The sequence below is a fragment of the Amphibalanus amphitrite genome, unplaced genomic scaffold (genome assembly GCF_019059575.1).
Source record: "Amphibalanus amphitrite isolate SeventyFive unplaced genomic scaffold, NRLGWU_Aamphi_draft 000816F_arrow, whole genome shotgun sequence".
NCBI lineage: Eukaryota > Metazoa > Arthropoda > Thecostraca > Balanomorpha > Balanidae > Amphibalanus > Amphibalanus amphitrite.
In genome coordinates, this window is record NW_024882310.1 from 266,208 (window position 1) to 284,886 (window position 18,679).

Below are 18,679 nucleotides of genomic sequence, written 5' to 3' on the forward strand. Positions count from 1 at the left end.
AGTTCAACAGCCTCTGAAGCCTACTGGTCTGCGTGACACCGCAGACACCGTAAACACTGATGGCGTACCGAATCGTTGACACAGCCAAAGCCTGCACGAGCGTGACTAGCGTGTCCCTGGGTAGGTAGTGTCTGGTGTGGCAGAGGCCACTCAACACTCCTGTACAGCGGCGCACAACCTCGGATACGTGAGTGTCAAACGACAGGTGTGCATCAAATGTGACGCCAAGGTTCTTCGCCGTCGGTGACTGCTCTATGGTGGCGCCCATAAAATCGACCGTGATGGGTGGAAGTTGCCGTGTGTTTTGGCGTGTGCCGATGACCAATAATTGAGTTTTGTCTGCGTTAACTTTGAGACCGTTTTTACGAAGCCAAACTGCGAGCGCTGCTAAATTTTGCTCCATGCACGCCACCAGAGCGTCAGCGTCCCGGGGGCTACCGAACACGGCCAACTGAGTGTCATCACAGTACTGCACTAGACACGTGGCATGCGAGACACTCTCAGGCTGAAACAACGGCATGTCATTTGCATATGCACTGTACAACAGGGGGCCCAAGGCGGATCCCTGGTAGGTGCCAATGGGGTTGGCCAATGGTTGAGAGAGCATGCTACGACCGTCCGGTGTCCGCGTCACAACCTGTTGAAAATGGTCACCGAGATAGCTAGCAAACCAGCGAGTATCGACACCATACTGTTGGAGTTTCTCCAGTAGCCGGTCGTGAGGGATGACGTCGAAGCATTTGGACAAGTCCAACATGCACAGCAACGCCACCTGCCTCCGGTCCATCGCCTCAAACATCCTGTCAGTCATGGTGAGGAGTGCTGTCTCTGTCGAGTGGTTTGTGCGGAACCCGTGCTGACATGTGGAGAAAAGGTGATGTTCGGTGAAGTAGGAATAGAGCTGCTCATAGACGATTCGCTCTGTGATTTTGGCTATAGTAGGAAGGATAGCTATGGGCCGGTAGTTTGAAGTGTCAGTGGACCTGGGGCTCTTTTGGATAGGATGGATTAGTGTCATTTTCCAAGGTCGCGGGACTGTGTGAGAGGCTAGACTGGAATTAATAATATGTGTTAGAACATGTGACACAGCTGGGAGACAAGACTTTATAAAGCGCACACACAGGCCATCTGCACCACTCGCTGAACTGTTGCTCATAGCGGCGACAGTGCTGACTACTCGCTCCGGTGTAACCGTCTGCACCACAAAACCGCCGGCGACAACTCGCGGCAGGCGCACCGGCAGCTCCGGCCCGGTCGAGTCAACCTGACGGGCGATCCGAGTGCCGATGCTAGCAAAATATCGGTTCATGTCGTCGGGACTGGCACTCGGAGCCGGCCTCGACGCTCTGCCACCCGAGACCACGCTCCGCACCGATTGCCACATACTGCCCCTGCCGTTCTCCTGGATCCGCCTCTGGATGTCTTGTCGGCTGTCCCGGCGGATAGCAGACTTGACCTGCCTGTTGAGTTCCCGGTACCGGTCACGGTCGCCGTCACGGAGACAGGAGCGTCGCTCGGCCATCAGCTGCTTGGTCGAATCGGTGACAGGCGGTGCGGTCGGGTTTCTCATCTTCATACGCTTCAGAGGAGCCAATGAGTCCAGCACTGGCAGAGCCTTGCTCACAAAATAGTTCCACTGCGACTCCGGCTCTGCACTGGTATAAACTGGTAACCAGTCCACCCTCTGTAAGCGCCGATTGGCCTCGGTGACGTCAAACTTGCCCCAGCGCCGGGCAGTAACGGAGCACCGGGCGGGGCGACACTCGGGGACACTAATGAGAGCTCGCAACCACCTGTGAGGGCTAAAGTCGCATGCCAGTGTTCCGGTCCGCGCGGCGTCAGTGTTGGAACACAAGATGTCGATAGCGGACCCAGACGGCTCAAATGTCGGGCCGCGGACATGACGGCGTAGACCGTAGGCGGCCAGGAGCTCCCGCAGTCGGCTGCCCGCCGTGCCCCCGCCGCCGCTGGTGGCCAGGTTCACATTCACATCACCGGCCAGTACGACAGGTCCGTTGTGTTGCGTCACTACATGCTGAATCTGTCGCTCGAGCTCCTCTAGGTCGGCGGCGACCCGGGTGACAGCTCTCTCCGGGGGCCGATATACGGAGCACACCGCCACTCGCCGAGCACCGGCACGGACCCGGAGCCAGAGTGTCTCGAGCCCGCTCCCCTCCACGGGACGGCCCAGGCCATCTAGCACCGTAGCCTCTAGCCCGCTCCGCACGAGTACTGCGACCCCGCCATAGCCTCGTCCGTCAGGACGGTCACTCCGGTAGATATCGTACCCAGGCACCGGTATAAGTCTGTTTGGTGTGGAGGGTCGCATCCATGTTTCGCTCAGAGCGACAATGTCAAATCCGTGTTCACTGATGTCATGTCGAAGCTCAAGTAGATGTGGTTTCAGAGACTGTACGTTGAGGGCAGCGAGGTAAAGCTGCCCTCAGCGAGGTAAAGCTGCTAATCTAGCCTCACGAGCAACGGCAAATTAATTGTCTAGCGAGATTGACGCTTAAATATATAAACAGATGAATACAGAATCACCCAAGGTAGAGAGCACAAACCATCCACCTCCATCTCGCAGCACCTTCAGTCCACTCCACTCACCTCTGCGCCTCTCTCGCGGGACCTGAACCGCTCGGACCCCTCTACCCGCCCTTCGGCCGACCAATGGCCGCCCGCGGCACACACCCCCTTTTATACACACCGGAGCACGCCCCCGTCACCGTCCGCGTGTTGATAGGGCTCCCGCGCACAGACGGGTCGCGCAGTTAGTACAGGACAGACGGGCTGGGATGAAGGTGGTGTCTGTTATGGGGCCGGGACTGATGAGTAGTGAGCACGAAAGTAAAAGGAGCTACCGTTGGGTGGTGCTATTTGATACCATATTTACAGTTGTCGGCCTCCTTTAAAAAAAAAAAAACATTGCTAAAGCATGTAAATTGCAAAAGTGGCCAAATATCCGTGAGCTGTCTCAGAGTCGTGTTTTGGTTTCGGTATTAACAATGACCTCAATTGCCTCACCTATTTTGATATGGTTTTTATCCAGGGATGCGGAGCCGTGGAAAATTCCGACGGCTCCGGCTCCGGCTCCGGAGAAAAAAAAATCGTCTACGACTCCGACTCCGGGTGAAATGTCATGACAGCTCCGGCTCCGGCTCCGAGTAAATTCCGACTCCGGCTCCGGTTCCGATTAAAATGGTCCGGCTCCGGCCCCGACTCAGTACATCCCCTATGCGATCAATTAAATACGGGTGGAAGAAAAAGGCGATTGGATTGGAAACGAGTCCACTGCACTGGCTTCCAAACAATGGCTGTCACCTGATGACCAGTCCTCAGGCTCTGGGGATGCAGCAGACGTGGGATGGGGAGGGGGGGGGAGCGAAAAGGAGGTTGATGGAGTACTGTGGGACACTGGGGATACGTATTCAGTTTTTTTTTTCATTCACGTGATGGCCTATGCCGTACCACAACTGCCTTGTACTTTCAAGCCGATCTAGGTCAATTATTTTTTTCCTCTTCAAAAAAACAAAAGCAATGAGCCGGAGTCGCCTCCTTCTTTGACGGCTCAGGCTCCGGCTCCGGGATATATTGTTTCACGGCTCCGGATCCGGCTAAAATGTGCCGGCTCCGGCGGTTCCGGCTCCGCAACCCTAGTTTTATCATCTATTTTTCAACGAACGATAACTAAACAACGAACGATAATCGGCCGTATATGAAATAATTCAATGCTTATAAACATTCAAAAATATACAGTAGCCCTTATAGGCTAAAAAATCACTTTTGAAAATTAAAATCAATCACTCTTGCAAACTGAAAGCTAGATTGATATAGCTATGAGACTCGAGTTGAGCATTGAATGGTTATTGGGTAGGCATCAGGCATTGGGTCCATGGACCATCTGAGTACATAGGGCAATGGGCGGTAAGTCGGAGTACCTACCTATAGGTATTATGCGAATCCGGAGTAGGAGTCAATGAAAGAAGGCGATTCTGCAGCACTTCTTAACACAATATACGTTTAAAACTCAAAATAAAGCAAACGAATGTCACCTACCTTTCAAGCCAAAGATCACTTTCCGGAGGCTCCATTTCCGCGAAATAATGGCCACACCAGCTGCAGAAGGCACCTGCAGTGACATGCAGTCCAGCCAGGCAGGTGCAGGGTGCACCGAACAGCGGCAGAGAGAAGCGAGTGAGGGCAGCCTCATGCAGCTCATGGCGAGGAGGTGCAGCACGGCAGCTGCAACAGTGCCTGAGGAGGGGCCGCCATGCACAGCACACACCAGAGAATGTTAGTGAAATGGTGCGCACAAGGAATATAGCATGTTAGGAGGAGAATTCATGCAGTCCAGATTGGTGACCAGTGACCACTTGTGAATTTCCTATGAAAATGTGTTATAATAATAGTTCAACAAAATCCAAATGCACTTGGGGCTAAGAAGCAGACATTTTCATTATAATCAGGTGAAAGCAAAAAAAAAAATACAGAACTAAAAACTCACATGCAATGGTGATATAATCCTACTTTACTGAAAGACTGAAATAAAAAATTACCAGCAAAATGCATAATCGCCTAAGTACTAGCAATAGGCTGCTAGTAATTCTAGTTTTTCTACAAAGTACTAGTGTGACCATTGCAATTTACACCCTTTAACCAGCACTCCCAAAATGCATAAGATATGTCTATATTTTACTTGCACAATCCTGTCATGGTAATGGGTTTTTTAATTAAAAATAAGACAATTTGAAAAAAAATGCTGGCTAAATCGAGCAGGGCTGGAAGTTCACTTCAAACTAAAATTTGATCAGCCAATCAATGGCTGGAGTGGGCGGGGTGATGACCATATATGGTCATAAAATCAGACTTCATCTTTTCCATGCATCCTAGCATTCAAATGAAAAAATAAGGTGTACAGGGTGCGGAAAAAGTTCTGTCATATACATGCTAATCTCGCCTACGAGCGCTGCGGTTGAGTTCTGGGCAGCGAATAGCCGCAGGCGTGACCTTCGGTGACCTAGCCACCTGGCCGGAGGGCAGAAACTACCAGCCATTCACGGTCAGTCATGAAAAGGCAGGCTAAACGTCACCTCGTCGCTGGGTGCCTGCGCGCGGCGGCCGAATCGGACATGACCGATAAGCAGGTTACGGCAAAATGTGGAGTCACCTGGCGAACAGTCATGCGCATTAAAGCCAAAATACGAGCAGGGGAGACCAAGGGGGAGACTGTCGATCCGATGGTTCGATTCAATCCGGTGAATAAACATCCACAGAAAGTGATGGTGCTCGGCGTGGTGGGTTCGGACGGCAAGAAGTGCCCGATGCTCTTCATTGATGCCAATGAGAAGGTGAAGATGGTGGTGTACGAACGTCTGCTGAACAATGACGTCATCCCATGGATCCTGAAGACCTATACACTCGGCAATTTTGTGCTCCAGCAGGACGGAGCGCCCGCGCACACTGCAAGTTCCACCCAGCAGAAGCTGTCGGAAGAGCTCGGGGGAGGCCCATTTCTGGCGCAGGGAGATGTGGCCTCCTCAGTCCCCCGACCTGAACTCCCTCGACTACGGCATCTGGAGCGTATTGCAGGAGGAGGTCCAGGGAGTGTCTCATCTTAATGTGGAGGCTCTCAAGGCGCACATCGTGAAGACGTGGGAGGCGATGGACCCCGCATACATCTTCAAGACATGCCAGTCTTTTCACCCCTGTGTGGAGAAGGTCATCACCGCTGAAGCAGAAGGGGGTTATATTGAGCGAGGGGGGAGTGAAAGCATGTGGTAAGATGTGGCAAACCAGTGTTTGGTGGTTTTATTAAATATAGCTGCTAAGGTTGCATTTATTTGTGAAAATGCGGAAATATGACAGAACTTTTTCCGCACCCTGTAATAATGTTTTTTAACCACACAAGGCCTACACTCACACTCGGTGCACGATGCACTGGCGTCTCTAAATCGCAGAGTTACATTACAAGGTCAAACAGTGATTGGCAAATATGGCAGATTGAAACAGTCATGCCAAAAATGTAAGCAGCACAGTGGTTTTAAAATGTCACTATCTTTATTATTTTGATTATGATTTTTTCCAACTGTGATTAAATTATTATTTTAAGATAAAATATATTTATTTATTGTAAACTAGAGGTACAGGTTTACGCGATAACTGTATGTTTTGATATGTATGATTAACGGATGCATTAGTTTGGGTGTAGAAACTTGTATTTTTATTGGTATTATTTGTGTAGAACTGGGTAACTGCTTTTAATTGAACTATAAAGTATGATGGTGATGCATGCGAGTTGTTCGAGCCCTTTGTAAGTTAGGATGTTACTCAATTCAACCCTACCGTACCGTACCGTACCGTACCCTACCCTACCCTACCCTACCCTACCCTACCCTACACTTACACTACCCTACCCTACCCTACCCTACCCTACCCCTACACTACCCTACCCTACCCTACAATCCCCTACCTACCCTACCCCACCCTACCCTACCCTACCGTACCCTACCGTACCCTACCCTTACCCTACCCTACCCTACCCTACCCTACCCTACCCTACCCTACCCTACCCGACCCTACCCTACCCTACCCCTACACTACCCTACCCTACACTACCCTACCCCTGCCCTACCCTACCCTACCCTACCCCTACCCTATCCTACCCTACCCCTACCCCTACCCTACCCTACCCTACCCTACCCTACCCCACCCTACCCTACCCTACCGTACCCTACCCTACCCTACCCTACCCTACCCTACCCTTACCCTACCCTACCCTACCCTGCCCTACCCTACCCTACCCTACTTTACCCTACCCTACCCTACCCTACCCTACTTTACCCTACCCTACCCTAAACTACACTGCCACCGACAATCCAAGTTTCAGCTAAATCGGCCCAGAAACGGCTGAGATATTGCAAACACAAATTTATCGTATATACTGGCGAATCCCCTTGGCGAGGGGTGCCCGGCGCCGGTATTCGTTGTCAAAGGTCAATGACCTTCCGGCTCTGATTATTTCCAGTCAGTTTTTAAGCGAACAACTGAGCCTAAAGCACGTGCCCTCTGCTCGGCGCCGGTCGCGGCCCCATCACGTGCACACCGCTGAACCCACCCCCTCAAGAATTTAATACGACAAATGAGTGCACGCGATCGACTTACAGCGAAAATTTCACCCCCGTAGCCCTTACCGTTCCCGAGCAATAGCCTGTTTTTGCCGATTCTAATGCTAACCCTATGGCGCACATGAGCACGCGCCACGGGCGCACCCCCGGCCGCATCGTGCCCAAAATTTAATACGACCTGTTCATTTACGTGACCCATGAGTGGTAAAAATTTCACCATCCTGCGTCAATCGACGGAGCCGCAATAAGCGTTTTTGGGAGTAACCCCGACGGCGGCGTGGGCGTGGGCGGCGGCGGACTTTTTAAGATTTATAATAGTAGACTAGAGGTACAGGTTTACGCGATAACTGTATGTTTTGATTTATGTTATGTTACGGATGCATTAGTTTGGGTGATTGACTTGTATTTTTAGCTGTATTATTTGGGTAGATTTGGGTAGCTGTTTTTAATTGAACTGTAAGGGATGGTGATAGTTGCGGGGTGTTCAAGTGTTTTGTATGTTGGGCCCTTTTTGAACTCAACCCTACCCCTACCCTACCCTATCCTACCCTACCCTACCCTACCCTACCCTACCCTATCCTACCCTACCCTACCCTGGCCTACCCTACTACCCTACCCTACTCTACCCTACTCTACCCTTCCCTACTACTCTACCCTACTCTACCCTACTCTACCCTACCCTACCCTACCCTACCCTACCCTACCACACCCTACCCTACTACCCTACCCTACCCTACCTAACTCTACTCTACCTAACTCTACCCTACCCTACCATACCCTACCCTACTACCCTACCATACCCTACCCTACCCTACCCTACCCTACCCTACCCTACCCTACCCTACCCTACCCTACCCTAGTCCCTACCCTACCCTACTACCCTACCCTACCCTACCTTACCCTACCCTACCCTACCCTACCCACCCTACCCTACCCTTACACTACCCTACCCTACCTTACCCTACCCTACCCTACCCTACCCGTAACCTACCCTACCCTACCAACCCTACCCTACCCCTACCCTACCCTACCCCTACACTACCCTACCCTACCCCTACCCTACCCTACCCTACTCCTACACTAACCTATCCTACCCTACCCTACCTCTACCCATACCCTACCCTAACCTACCCTAAACTACACTACCACCGACAGTCCAAGTTTCAGCTAAATCGGCCCAGAAACGGCCGAGATATTGCAAAAACAAATTAATGATATTTACTGGCGAATCCCCTTGGCGAGCGGTACCTTGTGTCGGCCTTCGTTGTCAAAGGTCAATGACCTGCCGGCTCTGATTGTTTCCACCATTGACCTATAATGAGCACATGAGCACGCGCCACGGGCGCACTCCCGCCCGCATCGTGCCCAAAATTTAATACGACCTGTTGAATTACGTGACCCACGAGTGGTGAAAATTTCACCCTCGTGCGTCAATCGACGGCGCCGCAATAGGCGTTTTTGGGAGTAACGCCGGCTGCGTAACCCCGACGGCGGCGTGGGCGGCGTGGGCGGACTTTTTAAGATTTATAATAGTAGATAAATTATATCTGTTAACAATTTTCTATCAAAACACCAAACTATTTATGGAATGGCCGGCTGATTGTGACGCCCAGAACCTGCAGAAAAGCCGTTTTCCTATTGCCATTTTTGAGTGGATTCGCCGAATTTAATCAATCACGTTGACTCCTAGTGGAAAATGGAAGCCTTTTCTCTCCGATTTAAGTGGACGCGATACCGCAAGTACTGGCACATAATACCGTTTTTCACCCGTAATACCAGCGGGCAGCGAGGGCTGCATTTATGCCCATATATGGTCATCAAAAGTCTATTTATTGACCAATCAATTTTTGGATCTTCGCCTCGTAGTTTCCCCTGGTTTCCACAACTGATATTTCAAAGACTGCCTTCCTGGGCCCTGTTTCACCCGTGATAGCAGCACGCTGCTTTTACACATGTCAAATTGGGTTTCTATGGAAACATCAACAGACCCATTGCTCCAACACTAGGTACCACAAGTGTGACGTCAGCTCGCGCAATTTGATAGCAGCGTGGTAGCAGCGTCCCGTGAAACACCGCCCTGGATTGGATCCACCAGTGCAAGTGCCCCTAACACATCAAGAATCCATTTCTTATAAAACTTAAGGTAAAGTGAGGTTAGAGGTAACAAATGGTAAAACCCACACTCACCAGTCACCACATCCACCATAAATTAATGAAATTTAGCTTCAATACCTTTTCAGTAAGGCCAATGTCGTTGTTGTTGTTGAAGAGTTAGGGAACGGTCAATGCAAGGTCATATACAGTGGCCAATTGTTTGTTTTCTTGGTTATTTAACGACGCATCAGTCATACAGTGGCCAATGTCAATGTGCAGAGAGGATAACAAATCAGCAGAGCTTTTGAAAAGCATATAGAGAAAAAGTTAAAAATCTTTCTGTTCTTTTCTGGATTCAATCCTGTGCTTCATGCTGCTTGTAGCAAAACATCTGGTGTGCATTCGTTACTTGTTGTCAATAGTGCTGGCGCTGTCCAATAAATCTCAAAATGTGACAAAAAAGAACATAATGTCAAATCGAAGGCAAAAGAATAGAAAATGTCATTTCTGCGCCAGTATTGACTTATATTGAGAAAACAAAGGATAAAACAAGACTACTAAATAAAAATTACGTTTCCTTTATGTTGAAACAGTGCAAGTGGTCAGTGGAAAGTGCATTGCACAGAATAGTGAACAACATACCACGCCACCACATCAGTTACCAATCATTGCCACGTCAGGTGCACGTTAGTTGTGAGGAAAAGAACGCATGCATGCATAATCAAGCAGCTTAAAATTCGACATCGAAATTTTGAATGGGCACTAGAAGCAATCGGGCTCGAATAGTATCGCTCCCTTACGGACTCACAGAGAGGGTTCAGTCCAGACCATGGGCTGATCAGTTCACAAAGCAAAACCTCTCTCATGCAGACAGCGCCTAGTAGTCAGTACAGTAGACAGTAACCCATCGAATATTTAAGCATGGGGAATAATGAGCACTCAAAAGCTCACAAAATTGCACGAGGTGTCTCAGAAACAGACGATCGACACCTTTCGCCGCCACAGTAGATGAATCGAAAAATTCATCACTAGCGCTTGCCGTTTGTAGCATATTTACGTCTGGACAACGAGTTGCGTTGGAGAGGCCGGAAATAGTGGCGATTTCAGGACCGCAAGAATGGACCGTCATTGGAATGATTCTTTTTTAAACCGTGCACTGTTTTCGGCCGGAATTCAATAGTTACTACAAAATATTTTGTAATTACGTTTCCACCAAGAATGAATGCCATCAGGGCTAAATTTTTAATACTATTGCATTTTGTCAAGAAGCATATAGTGCTGTTATATTGCAGTTTTAGCGCGTTTGTTACAAAATACGAAGCGAATAAGCGTCAGTGTAATTCATCAACAGTGCCGGGAAAGCTATGCTAATTGCTCTTGTCCATCCACTAAAATTTATCAAATATTTTGCTTTGTGTATTCCAAAAGGAGAGGGAACTATTTCATTTGTGCCTTCATGTCAGAATTGAAGGTGGATCATTAAATTTTCAACGCAGTTTACAAACAAGCATTTGGTCTTTCTCGTTTATAAGCAGTGGCTAAGAAAAGGTTGATCAATCCTGAAGTTCAGTCATCGTACCTCAACTTGGCAGCAAGATCCCCCAAGGACAGAGGATATGATAAATGATAACAATACGTCAAATGTATGTTTAAACACACAAAACTTTCGGTATGAAAATACCTTGATCACTGTGTTAACAGAAATGAGGACAGAAATTACAGAGGATATATAAATTGTATACATGTCCTGTAAATCAAAACAAACAAGCATTTGGTCTTACTCGTATATAAGCAGTGGCTAAGAAAAGGTTTATCAATCCTGAAGTTCAGTCATCATACCTCAACTTGGCAGCAAGATCCCCCAAGGACAGAGGATATATGTAAGCGTCTAGCCCCGGCCGCTGGCGTCAGAGGCACACGCCGAACTCGGAGCCAACCAAGCGTGTATTCAGCAGACAAACAAACAAACTGAAACGCCCTAGAAAGAAAAGACAAACAACTGTCACAATCCCGACACATACAAAGCCGGCACGAAATATCAAAACCCGTTATTAGAGAATGTGAAATAAAATAAACAGTAATTATCACGAAAGTTGAAACCCACCGTTCAAGCAGGCGCAATCCAAGCACATCTCGATCCTCGCCATGTCGCGGCGCACCGAATTCCCGCTCTGGACGCGACGGGGGCTCAACGGAAATTCGGCTGCTCTCTCATTGGTCAGAATAAACGGTTACCTGATTGGCTCTCGCGTGGCGCGCAGCTACATCATTGGACGAAATCATTACAGGAAGTCTAAAACTCTTCGGATAAGAAATATGACACATAACTAAAGAAACATTGGTACCGATCAATATCAAATAATAAAATAGTCATTACAAATCAGTATCATAACTAAATAGCACTAAACACGCGACAACAAACCAAGGACATTATTGCAGCACAGGACGAATTTAGAGTTGCCACTTTCACTTCTGGTAGGCCCAGTATCCGCTCGCATAACATGTAAGCGGAAATCCGCTTACACCCTTCCTCCCTAACGCGAAGAAACTTCTCGATTATTTACACATACAATACAACGCATCGACCTACGAACAAAGGAACTTTTTTTTTTAACTGGACGGCTAAACATGTTCGGTCTCAACTGAATAACTCCGTATTGCAGCTCAGCTCGTGCGCTTCTCCATTCGCTAGAGAACTACCTAGGTGCCCATTGTACAGAGGTAACACTAAGGCTCGCTTGCAGCTGTTCTTACTACGATAGGAATCACAAGTCAAGTTATCGCCCAATGTCATTGCCTTTCACCCAGTATTAAACATTAAAAACGACAGCAGCACACAGCAGCTCTGTGTGATAGGTACCCACAACGGAAAATCACGGCGAATACCTGTCGGGAGGAATGACTACTCGTGTTGACCTACGCAATTCGGGACTGCGCATATCTGCGGTAACCTGAGTGTTCGCCACGTCGGGCGGCACCTCTGCTGCTCCAGTCGGAGCTGAACCTGCTATCGGTTCTGCGACTCCCTCTGGCGTCTCACGTGTCTCACGCGCTGTCTCTGTCTGAACTGGGAGTGTCTGCGGGGCGAAAGATATGGCGAACGGATTCAGCAGGGACAGGGCCGGCGGTCCTGAGTCGTCAAGACTAGCGGCGTCAGCTGGTTGGCAACTAGGCCTACCTTCACACTGCGCACCACTTACCCGCTGATTGTCACTGACACCATCCATCCTCCTTCGGCCTGTCGGAAAGGTCACGCCTGCTGCTGTCCCGACAGCCGGCTGTGGTCTCGCGGCGGGGTCCGCCCGTGAGACGGACGCTGTCGGTGCGGTCACCGGTGACTCACCTTCTCCGGTATCCACTCGAGGCTTCAACCTGTTGTGGTGTACGATGAGCGTAGACCTAGCTCCTTCTAGTCTGATCCTATAGTTCAGAGGACCGACCTGATCTACTACTACTGCTCTCTTCCAAGGACGCAAAAACTTATAATACTGACCGCGCGGAACGATTCCCTTATGCAGATACACTTTGTCTCCAGGTAGGTAACTATTCTCATTTAGCTTTCTATCATAAATCTCCTTATTCTTCTGATGACTTCTGTTCGAGTTCTCTAGTGCTACTGGGGCTTCACTGAGGGCTTTGCGAAGCCGGTCGAACGAGAACTGCGCTTCCTCTGACCACTGGAACTTCACGTCTTTCTGCAACAGCTTGAAGAGCGGTGCAGAGATGCTCGCAAAATTTTTGACAAATTTGCGCATGTAACCAGCCAGCCCTAGGAATGAGGAGAGCTGCTTGGCTGTCCGCGGAATCGGCCAGTCGCGCACTTTGCTCACACGGTCGGGGTCGAGAGACAAGCCACTCTCATCCACCACATGTCCCAAGAATTTGACACTCGAACGGAACAGGGAGCACTTTTCCAGATTGATCGTGAGACCGGCTCGGTGGAGCCTGTCTAGAACTAGCTCGAGCTTCTCAAGTGTCTCCTCGAACGTCTTACCACCCAAACAAACATCATCAAAGTAGGAATGACACGTGCCCTTGGGAAGATCGCGCAAAACAATATCGAGCATGCGGGCGCAGCTAGCCGCGGCACCATTGAGTCCCATCGGGAGCCGAAGGTGCTGCCAAGCGCCGAACGGGGTGACGATAGTCGTTTTAGGACGATCCTCTTCTCTTACACCGATTTGAAAGTAACACATGCGAAGATCAAGCACACAGAACATTGAATTTCCACCCAGGGAATCTAGAATCGTGTCTATTCTGGGGACAGGATAAGCAGGCATCTTAGTCACAGCGTTAACCTTTCGGAGGTCAGCACAGATCCGGACTCGTCCATCTTTCTTTGCGACAAAGCATGCAGGACTACTCCAATATCCATTCGACTCTTCCAGAACCCCTAGATCCACCAAGCGTTGTATCTCGGCCCTTACCTTATCCTCCAGGAATGGTGGGACGCGATGGGGTGCTGAACGTATCGGCGGACTGTCACCTGTGTCGATGTGATGCTCCACCGCGGATGTGAAGCCCAACCGACCATCAAACATGTCACTATATTTGGTCAGCAGCTCGGTCACCTTCTCCTTCTGCTCCTTACTGAGGTCTGTGTCTGACAGGTCTATCTTTTCACGCCAATTGGGATCTGCGTCACCTGAAGGGACTGGAAACTCAGCCACGCCAACTTCCAGTCTACCGATCTCCGCACGCTTGGGGATCGTGACCGGCTCAGTTGTAATGTTTCTCACAATACACGGAACACTCTGACCGTTTACCTGCACCATGGAAGGAACCAACTCGAGTCCCGGGACTTCAAGCAATGGCTCGCACAGTGCTGGCCCTCTGAAGTCGACGTTTGGAACAAAACCTGGAAAGAAAACCTCGTGTCCGGCCGGAACCGCGATGTCTCTCTGACAAATCACCTTACCCACCGAGAAGACTGAAGCGGAGATGGTTCTGACCATTTTCGCAGAGCTGAGGATCAGCTGACTCTTGGTGAGATCCAGAACACACGGGCACACGCCAAAGAACTCCAATCCCAACAAAACAGTGCAGTCAATCTGATCCGAAACATAGAATGGAACCACCACTACTTCTCCAGCAACTTTAACGGCAATCTGTGTACGACCGATCAGTGGTAGGGGGTCCCTGCTAACCGTGTGTGCCACTGTGGCCGTAGTGAAAAGGGGAGGGGCCTTGGGGAGCACATCAAAAACGGATTTGTGAATGATATTAATGCTGCTGCCGGTGTCCAGCGTCACTGAACACGTCACACCTCCCACATCAGCGTCAAATGTCATGTCAGCATTCAAGTGGACTGTCCTCTCACCTGCTCGGGCTGCAACGACTGGGCCATCCGGGGCGGCTGCAACGGCTGCGGCCGCTGGTCCTGTGGTCTGGCATCCCACTGATGTGGACCTGGTCCCCGCTGGAACCCTGAGACTGGGGTCCGCTGCTGCTCGGGTCTGGGGTCGGGGCCGGGCCCAGCCCGCTGGGGGTTTACCTGCTGCGTGCACATCCGGGCCAAGTGTCCTTTGGTCCCACACACATGACACGGCAGGTGCCTTTGCCGACACCGCGCCTGGTTGTGACCGGGCCTCCCACAACAGAAGCAAGTACGGCCGCTGCTGGACACTGGGGGAGAACGAGCGCTTACCTGCGGACGCTCCAGTCGCGAGAGTTTCAACTCCAGCTCCTGAACTTTCCGACGAAGTAGGTCTGTCTCGTCTGTAGCCGCTACTTGCCGAACCGTCTGGCTCGCTGCCACCTTCGCGGCGCATGAGAGGTTTCTCACCTTTGCCACCGCACTGTCGAACGTCTGGATGCCCTCGCCTATTAGCGCTTGTTGATATGTCGGTGGCAGTGATTGGAGGAAGTAATTGTACAGCAAGGGGTCATGATCGGTATGTCGGGTGTCGGGAAATGCGCGACTGACTAGCCCTCGAAGCTTCACCACAAAAGCATCAAGGCTGTCATCTGTTGTGAGTCTCAAAGACCGGAGCTGGACCTGTGCCTCGACTTTGTCGCCGGAGGGGAAAGCCAGTTCCAATCTCTTGCACGCGTCGCCTACCTTCTTCTTGCACTCGGTCGGGAAGGCATCATAGGCGTCCCTCGCAATTCCGGACAAGCACAGAGGCAGCAGAGCTACTTTTTTATCGTCATCCCATCCTTGTAGGACTGCAAACGTGTCAAAGTCCGCGATGAAACGAGAGACACTGCCCTTACCGGCGAAAGACGGCAGACCGACCGATAGTGACTGCGTCGCCATGCTGAATGTCAAATTTGGCACACTTCCAACGGAAAAAAAAATCGGTGATGTAAGGGGAACCGCAGAGTCGTTAATACGGAAAGTAATTCAACAAGTTACGCTAAAATTAAATGCTCAAATTACTGCGAGAAAGGCGATGGAAAGGACGTTTTACAATGGAAAAAGAAATCGTAGAGCCAGTGTTACCTCGTTACAGTGAGACCGCAACACTTTACCAGCAACCAACATCACACCTTCCCAAACCAAGCACATACATGACACTCAGTATCAATGAAACACCCTTGTCACCACTCATATCCCCAACCACCAAATGTTTATGTCCACGTCAGCCCAGTTTGGCACACCTCAGCTTCAAATGTCCACGTGCGTCTTCATAAGGGGGGGGGGGGAGGGTAGTGCGCGCATTGTCACCGGAGAATACCACGCACGGCGTCCTCGGCAGGGGGGGGGGAAACACCTGAGTCTCCGGGGGGTCAGAAGGTGCTCGTGTCCGCAACAGGGGGGAGTGCACTCGTCCCAGTCTCCATCGGGAGTGGCCGGTAGTCCTCGGACCGCGAGGCAGGATTACCCGCTCCAACAATGGTCAAAGGGCGATCGCTTAGATCGGGTGACACAAACGTTCAGGCACATCCCGCTATCGGATTCAGGCACATCCCGCTATCGGATAAGTCCGAACTGGATAGGTCTCACCGGCGTGTAGACGTTGAGCAGTCAGCTGTCGCGCTCGGAGAATCTTATACTGACGCCAGATGTAGGCCGTCGCGCTCGGAGAATCCTACTGACGCCAGATGCAGGCCGTCAAGCTTAGGCCGTCGAGCTCAGAGCATCCCACCGCTGCCACCAGATGTAAGCGTCTAGCCCCGGCCGCTGGCGTCAGAGGCACACGCCGAACTCGGAGCCAACCAAGCGTGTATTCAGCAGACAAACAAACAAACTGAAACGCCCTAGAAAGAAAAGACAAACAACTGTCACAATCCCGACACATACAAAGCCGGCACGAAATATCAAAACCCGTTATTAGAGAATGTGAAATAAAATAAACAGTAATTATCACGAAAGTTGAAACCCACCGTTCAAGCAGGCGCAATCCAAGCACATCTCGATCCTCGCCATGTCGCGGCGCACCGAATTCCCGCTCTGGACGCGACGGGGGCTCAACGGAAATTCGGCTGCTCTCTCATTGGTCAGAATAAACGGTTACCTGATTGGCTCTCGCGTGGCGCGCAGCTACATCATTGGACGAAATCATTACAGGAAGTCTAAAACTCTTCGGATAAGAAATATGACACATAACTAAAGAAACATTGGTACCGATCAATATCAAATAATAAAATAGTCATTACAAATCAGTATCATAACTAAATAGCACTAAACACGCGACAACAAACCAAGGACATTATTGCAGCACAGGACGAATTTAGAGTTGCCACTTTCACTTCTGGTAGGCCCAGTATCCGCTCGCATAACATGTAAGCGGAAATCCGCTTACATATATTGTAAACCTGTCCTGTTAATCAAAACATTTTTGTGCCTTCCAAGGTGTGTTCTGTGGTGTGTTCGGAGTTATGCTATATGGCCGTTTTTGTTGTACCGTAAAACGGGGTGTTAAGGGACAGTTTTGAGGTGTTTTGTTATGTAACTCAAGAAGGGTTGGAGATAGAAGCATCAAATTGTCAGCATTTTATGTGGAATTTGGTGCTTTACATGCCTGCCACATTAAAGTTTTTAAGATTTATACCTGCATATTATTTTTTATTATTTTTCATCACTGTCCCTTAGCACCCCAATGTGGGGTGTTAAGGGACACCTATATTATTCCAAGAAATGGTCATCAAATGCCCACAATTGGGGTGTGGAAGGGCACACAATTTATTTATTGACATGTTTTGCATATTCTGTCACAAAACAAGTCAGGTTCATTCACCACTAATGACCTTTTTAGCCAATTACGTGTAATGCAGTTTACGCTTGTGGAAAATGTGCTAATTATAAGGTAAACAGAACCAAAAAGTAATCTTCTGTCATCAATAAAAACCCATGTTGAAGCTAGTCACTTGTCATTATGTTGCCCTCTTTGTTTTAGCCTTTTTATTGCAAATTGGGCAAATAGACTTCGTCGCGCGCTTTCGTTGAGGACGGTCGTGTTTATCGAGCTCCTAAATCAGCACCACTCAGCACACACTCCACTACTACCGGCAATATTATTGTTATAGTTTGATTCTGAAGAATTATTAACGAAAAGCTAGTTCATAAGAATTATAAGCTCCAAAAAGAAGAACAATTTGATACACAAAGGAAATGACTCTGCAGCATTCACCGCCACCGAAACGCAAAAACAAAAAGCAACCACTAGGTTCGGTAGCGTCTGCGACTCATGCTACGACTGATTCGCCTGATTCAAACGGGGTCTCGGTGGCCTCAGCGGCATCACAATCGTCTGCAGGTGAAAAGGCTGGTGGATCTGCGGATTTTCAAGCTACTCAATTGGTGGGTGAGATTGATTCTGCAGGTGAAAGTGCTACTGGAGGTCAAGCAGGAAGTCAAATTGCTGCTGAAACAGCAAGGGTGAGTCAGAGTTCTGGTGGGAAGAAAGGAAGGGACATAAAACGCTTAGACAGTGACGTTTACAAGCTATGGGGAACTCGTTCCAGATCAAACAGCGAGACCTGTAGTGATAGGGAGGATGGAGGTACTATCTGTAAGGGTGGACCTGGGCAAATGACATGTGGAAAGGAAGTCAAGGATGGGGAGCCAGGCGTGCAGTGCGAGGCCTGCATGCGGTGGTTCCATGCTGATTGCCAATCAATTCCAAAAGCGGCGATTTCCGCTCTGCAGAAGTTCAAAATTTTGACATGGCTCTGTGCGGCATGTAAACTGTCCATTGTGAATGCAAGGGATTCCAACGGGGCAAGTCTGCGTCAGTTCATGCAGCTCGAGTCAAAGGTTGACCGCCTTGAGGACACTGTCAAAACAACTCTACAGGAGATCCACGACACATTGTCAAAACAAGCTGAAGCAGCTAGCACGCAGTCAAAGCAGGTCGAACAAGCTATTCAGGCAGTGGAGCTTCAGAAAAATACCTATGCTCAGGCAGTGAAAGGTACCTGTAATGATATGGTGAAGCAGGTCACAGCCAGGCTAGATGCTATCCCTAAACCTGCCCAGCAGAAACAAAGCATCAACACAGCAGAGGAAATATCAG

The 18,679-nt window shown here is 49.7% G+C and overlaps 1 protein-coding gene across 11 annotated transcripts in view; it reads right to left on the reverse strand.

Moving 5' to 3' along the window:
• Positions 1 to 15,478, reverse strand: part of LOC122366568 (phytanoyl-CoA dioxygenase, peroxisomal-like) — a 31,714-nt gene extending 16,236 nt beyond the window's left edge. The window contains exons 1-3 of one of the 11 annotated variants that reach the window (XM_043338965.1): positions 11,323 to 12,350; positions 11,058 to 11,196; positions 4,057 to 4,254 (exon numbers count right to left, since the gene is read on the reverse strand). Coding sequence is in view for 1 of the 11 variants with exons in the window: in XM_043338957.1 (XP_043194892.1) it covers positions 11,058 to 11,237 (180 nt within the window). In the remaining 10 variants the exon portion in view is untranslated. Of the gene's footprint in view, positions 1 to 2,607; positions 2,668 to 4,056; positions 4,255 to 9,311; positions 9,710 to 10,026; positions 10,249 to 11,057 lie in introns of those variants that run through there. The other 10 variants (XM_043338958.1, XM_043338962.1, XM_043338967.1 and 7 more) reach the window with 10 other exon arrangements.
• Between the last annotated feature and the right edge of the window lie 3,201 nt (positions 15,479 to 18,679).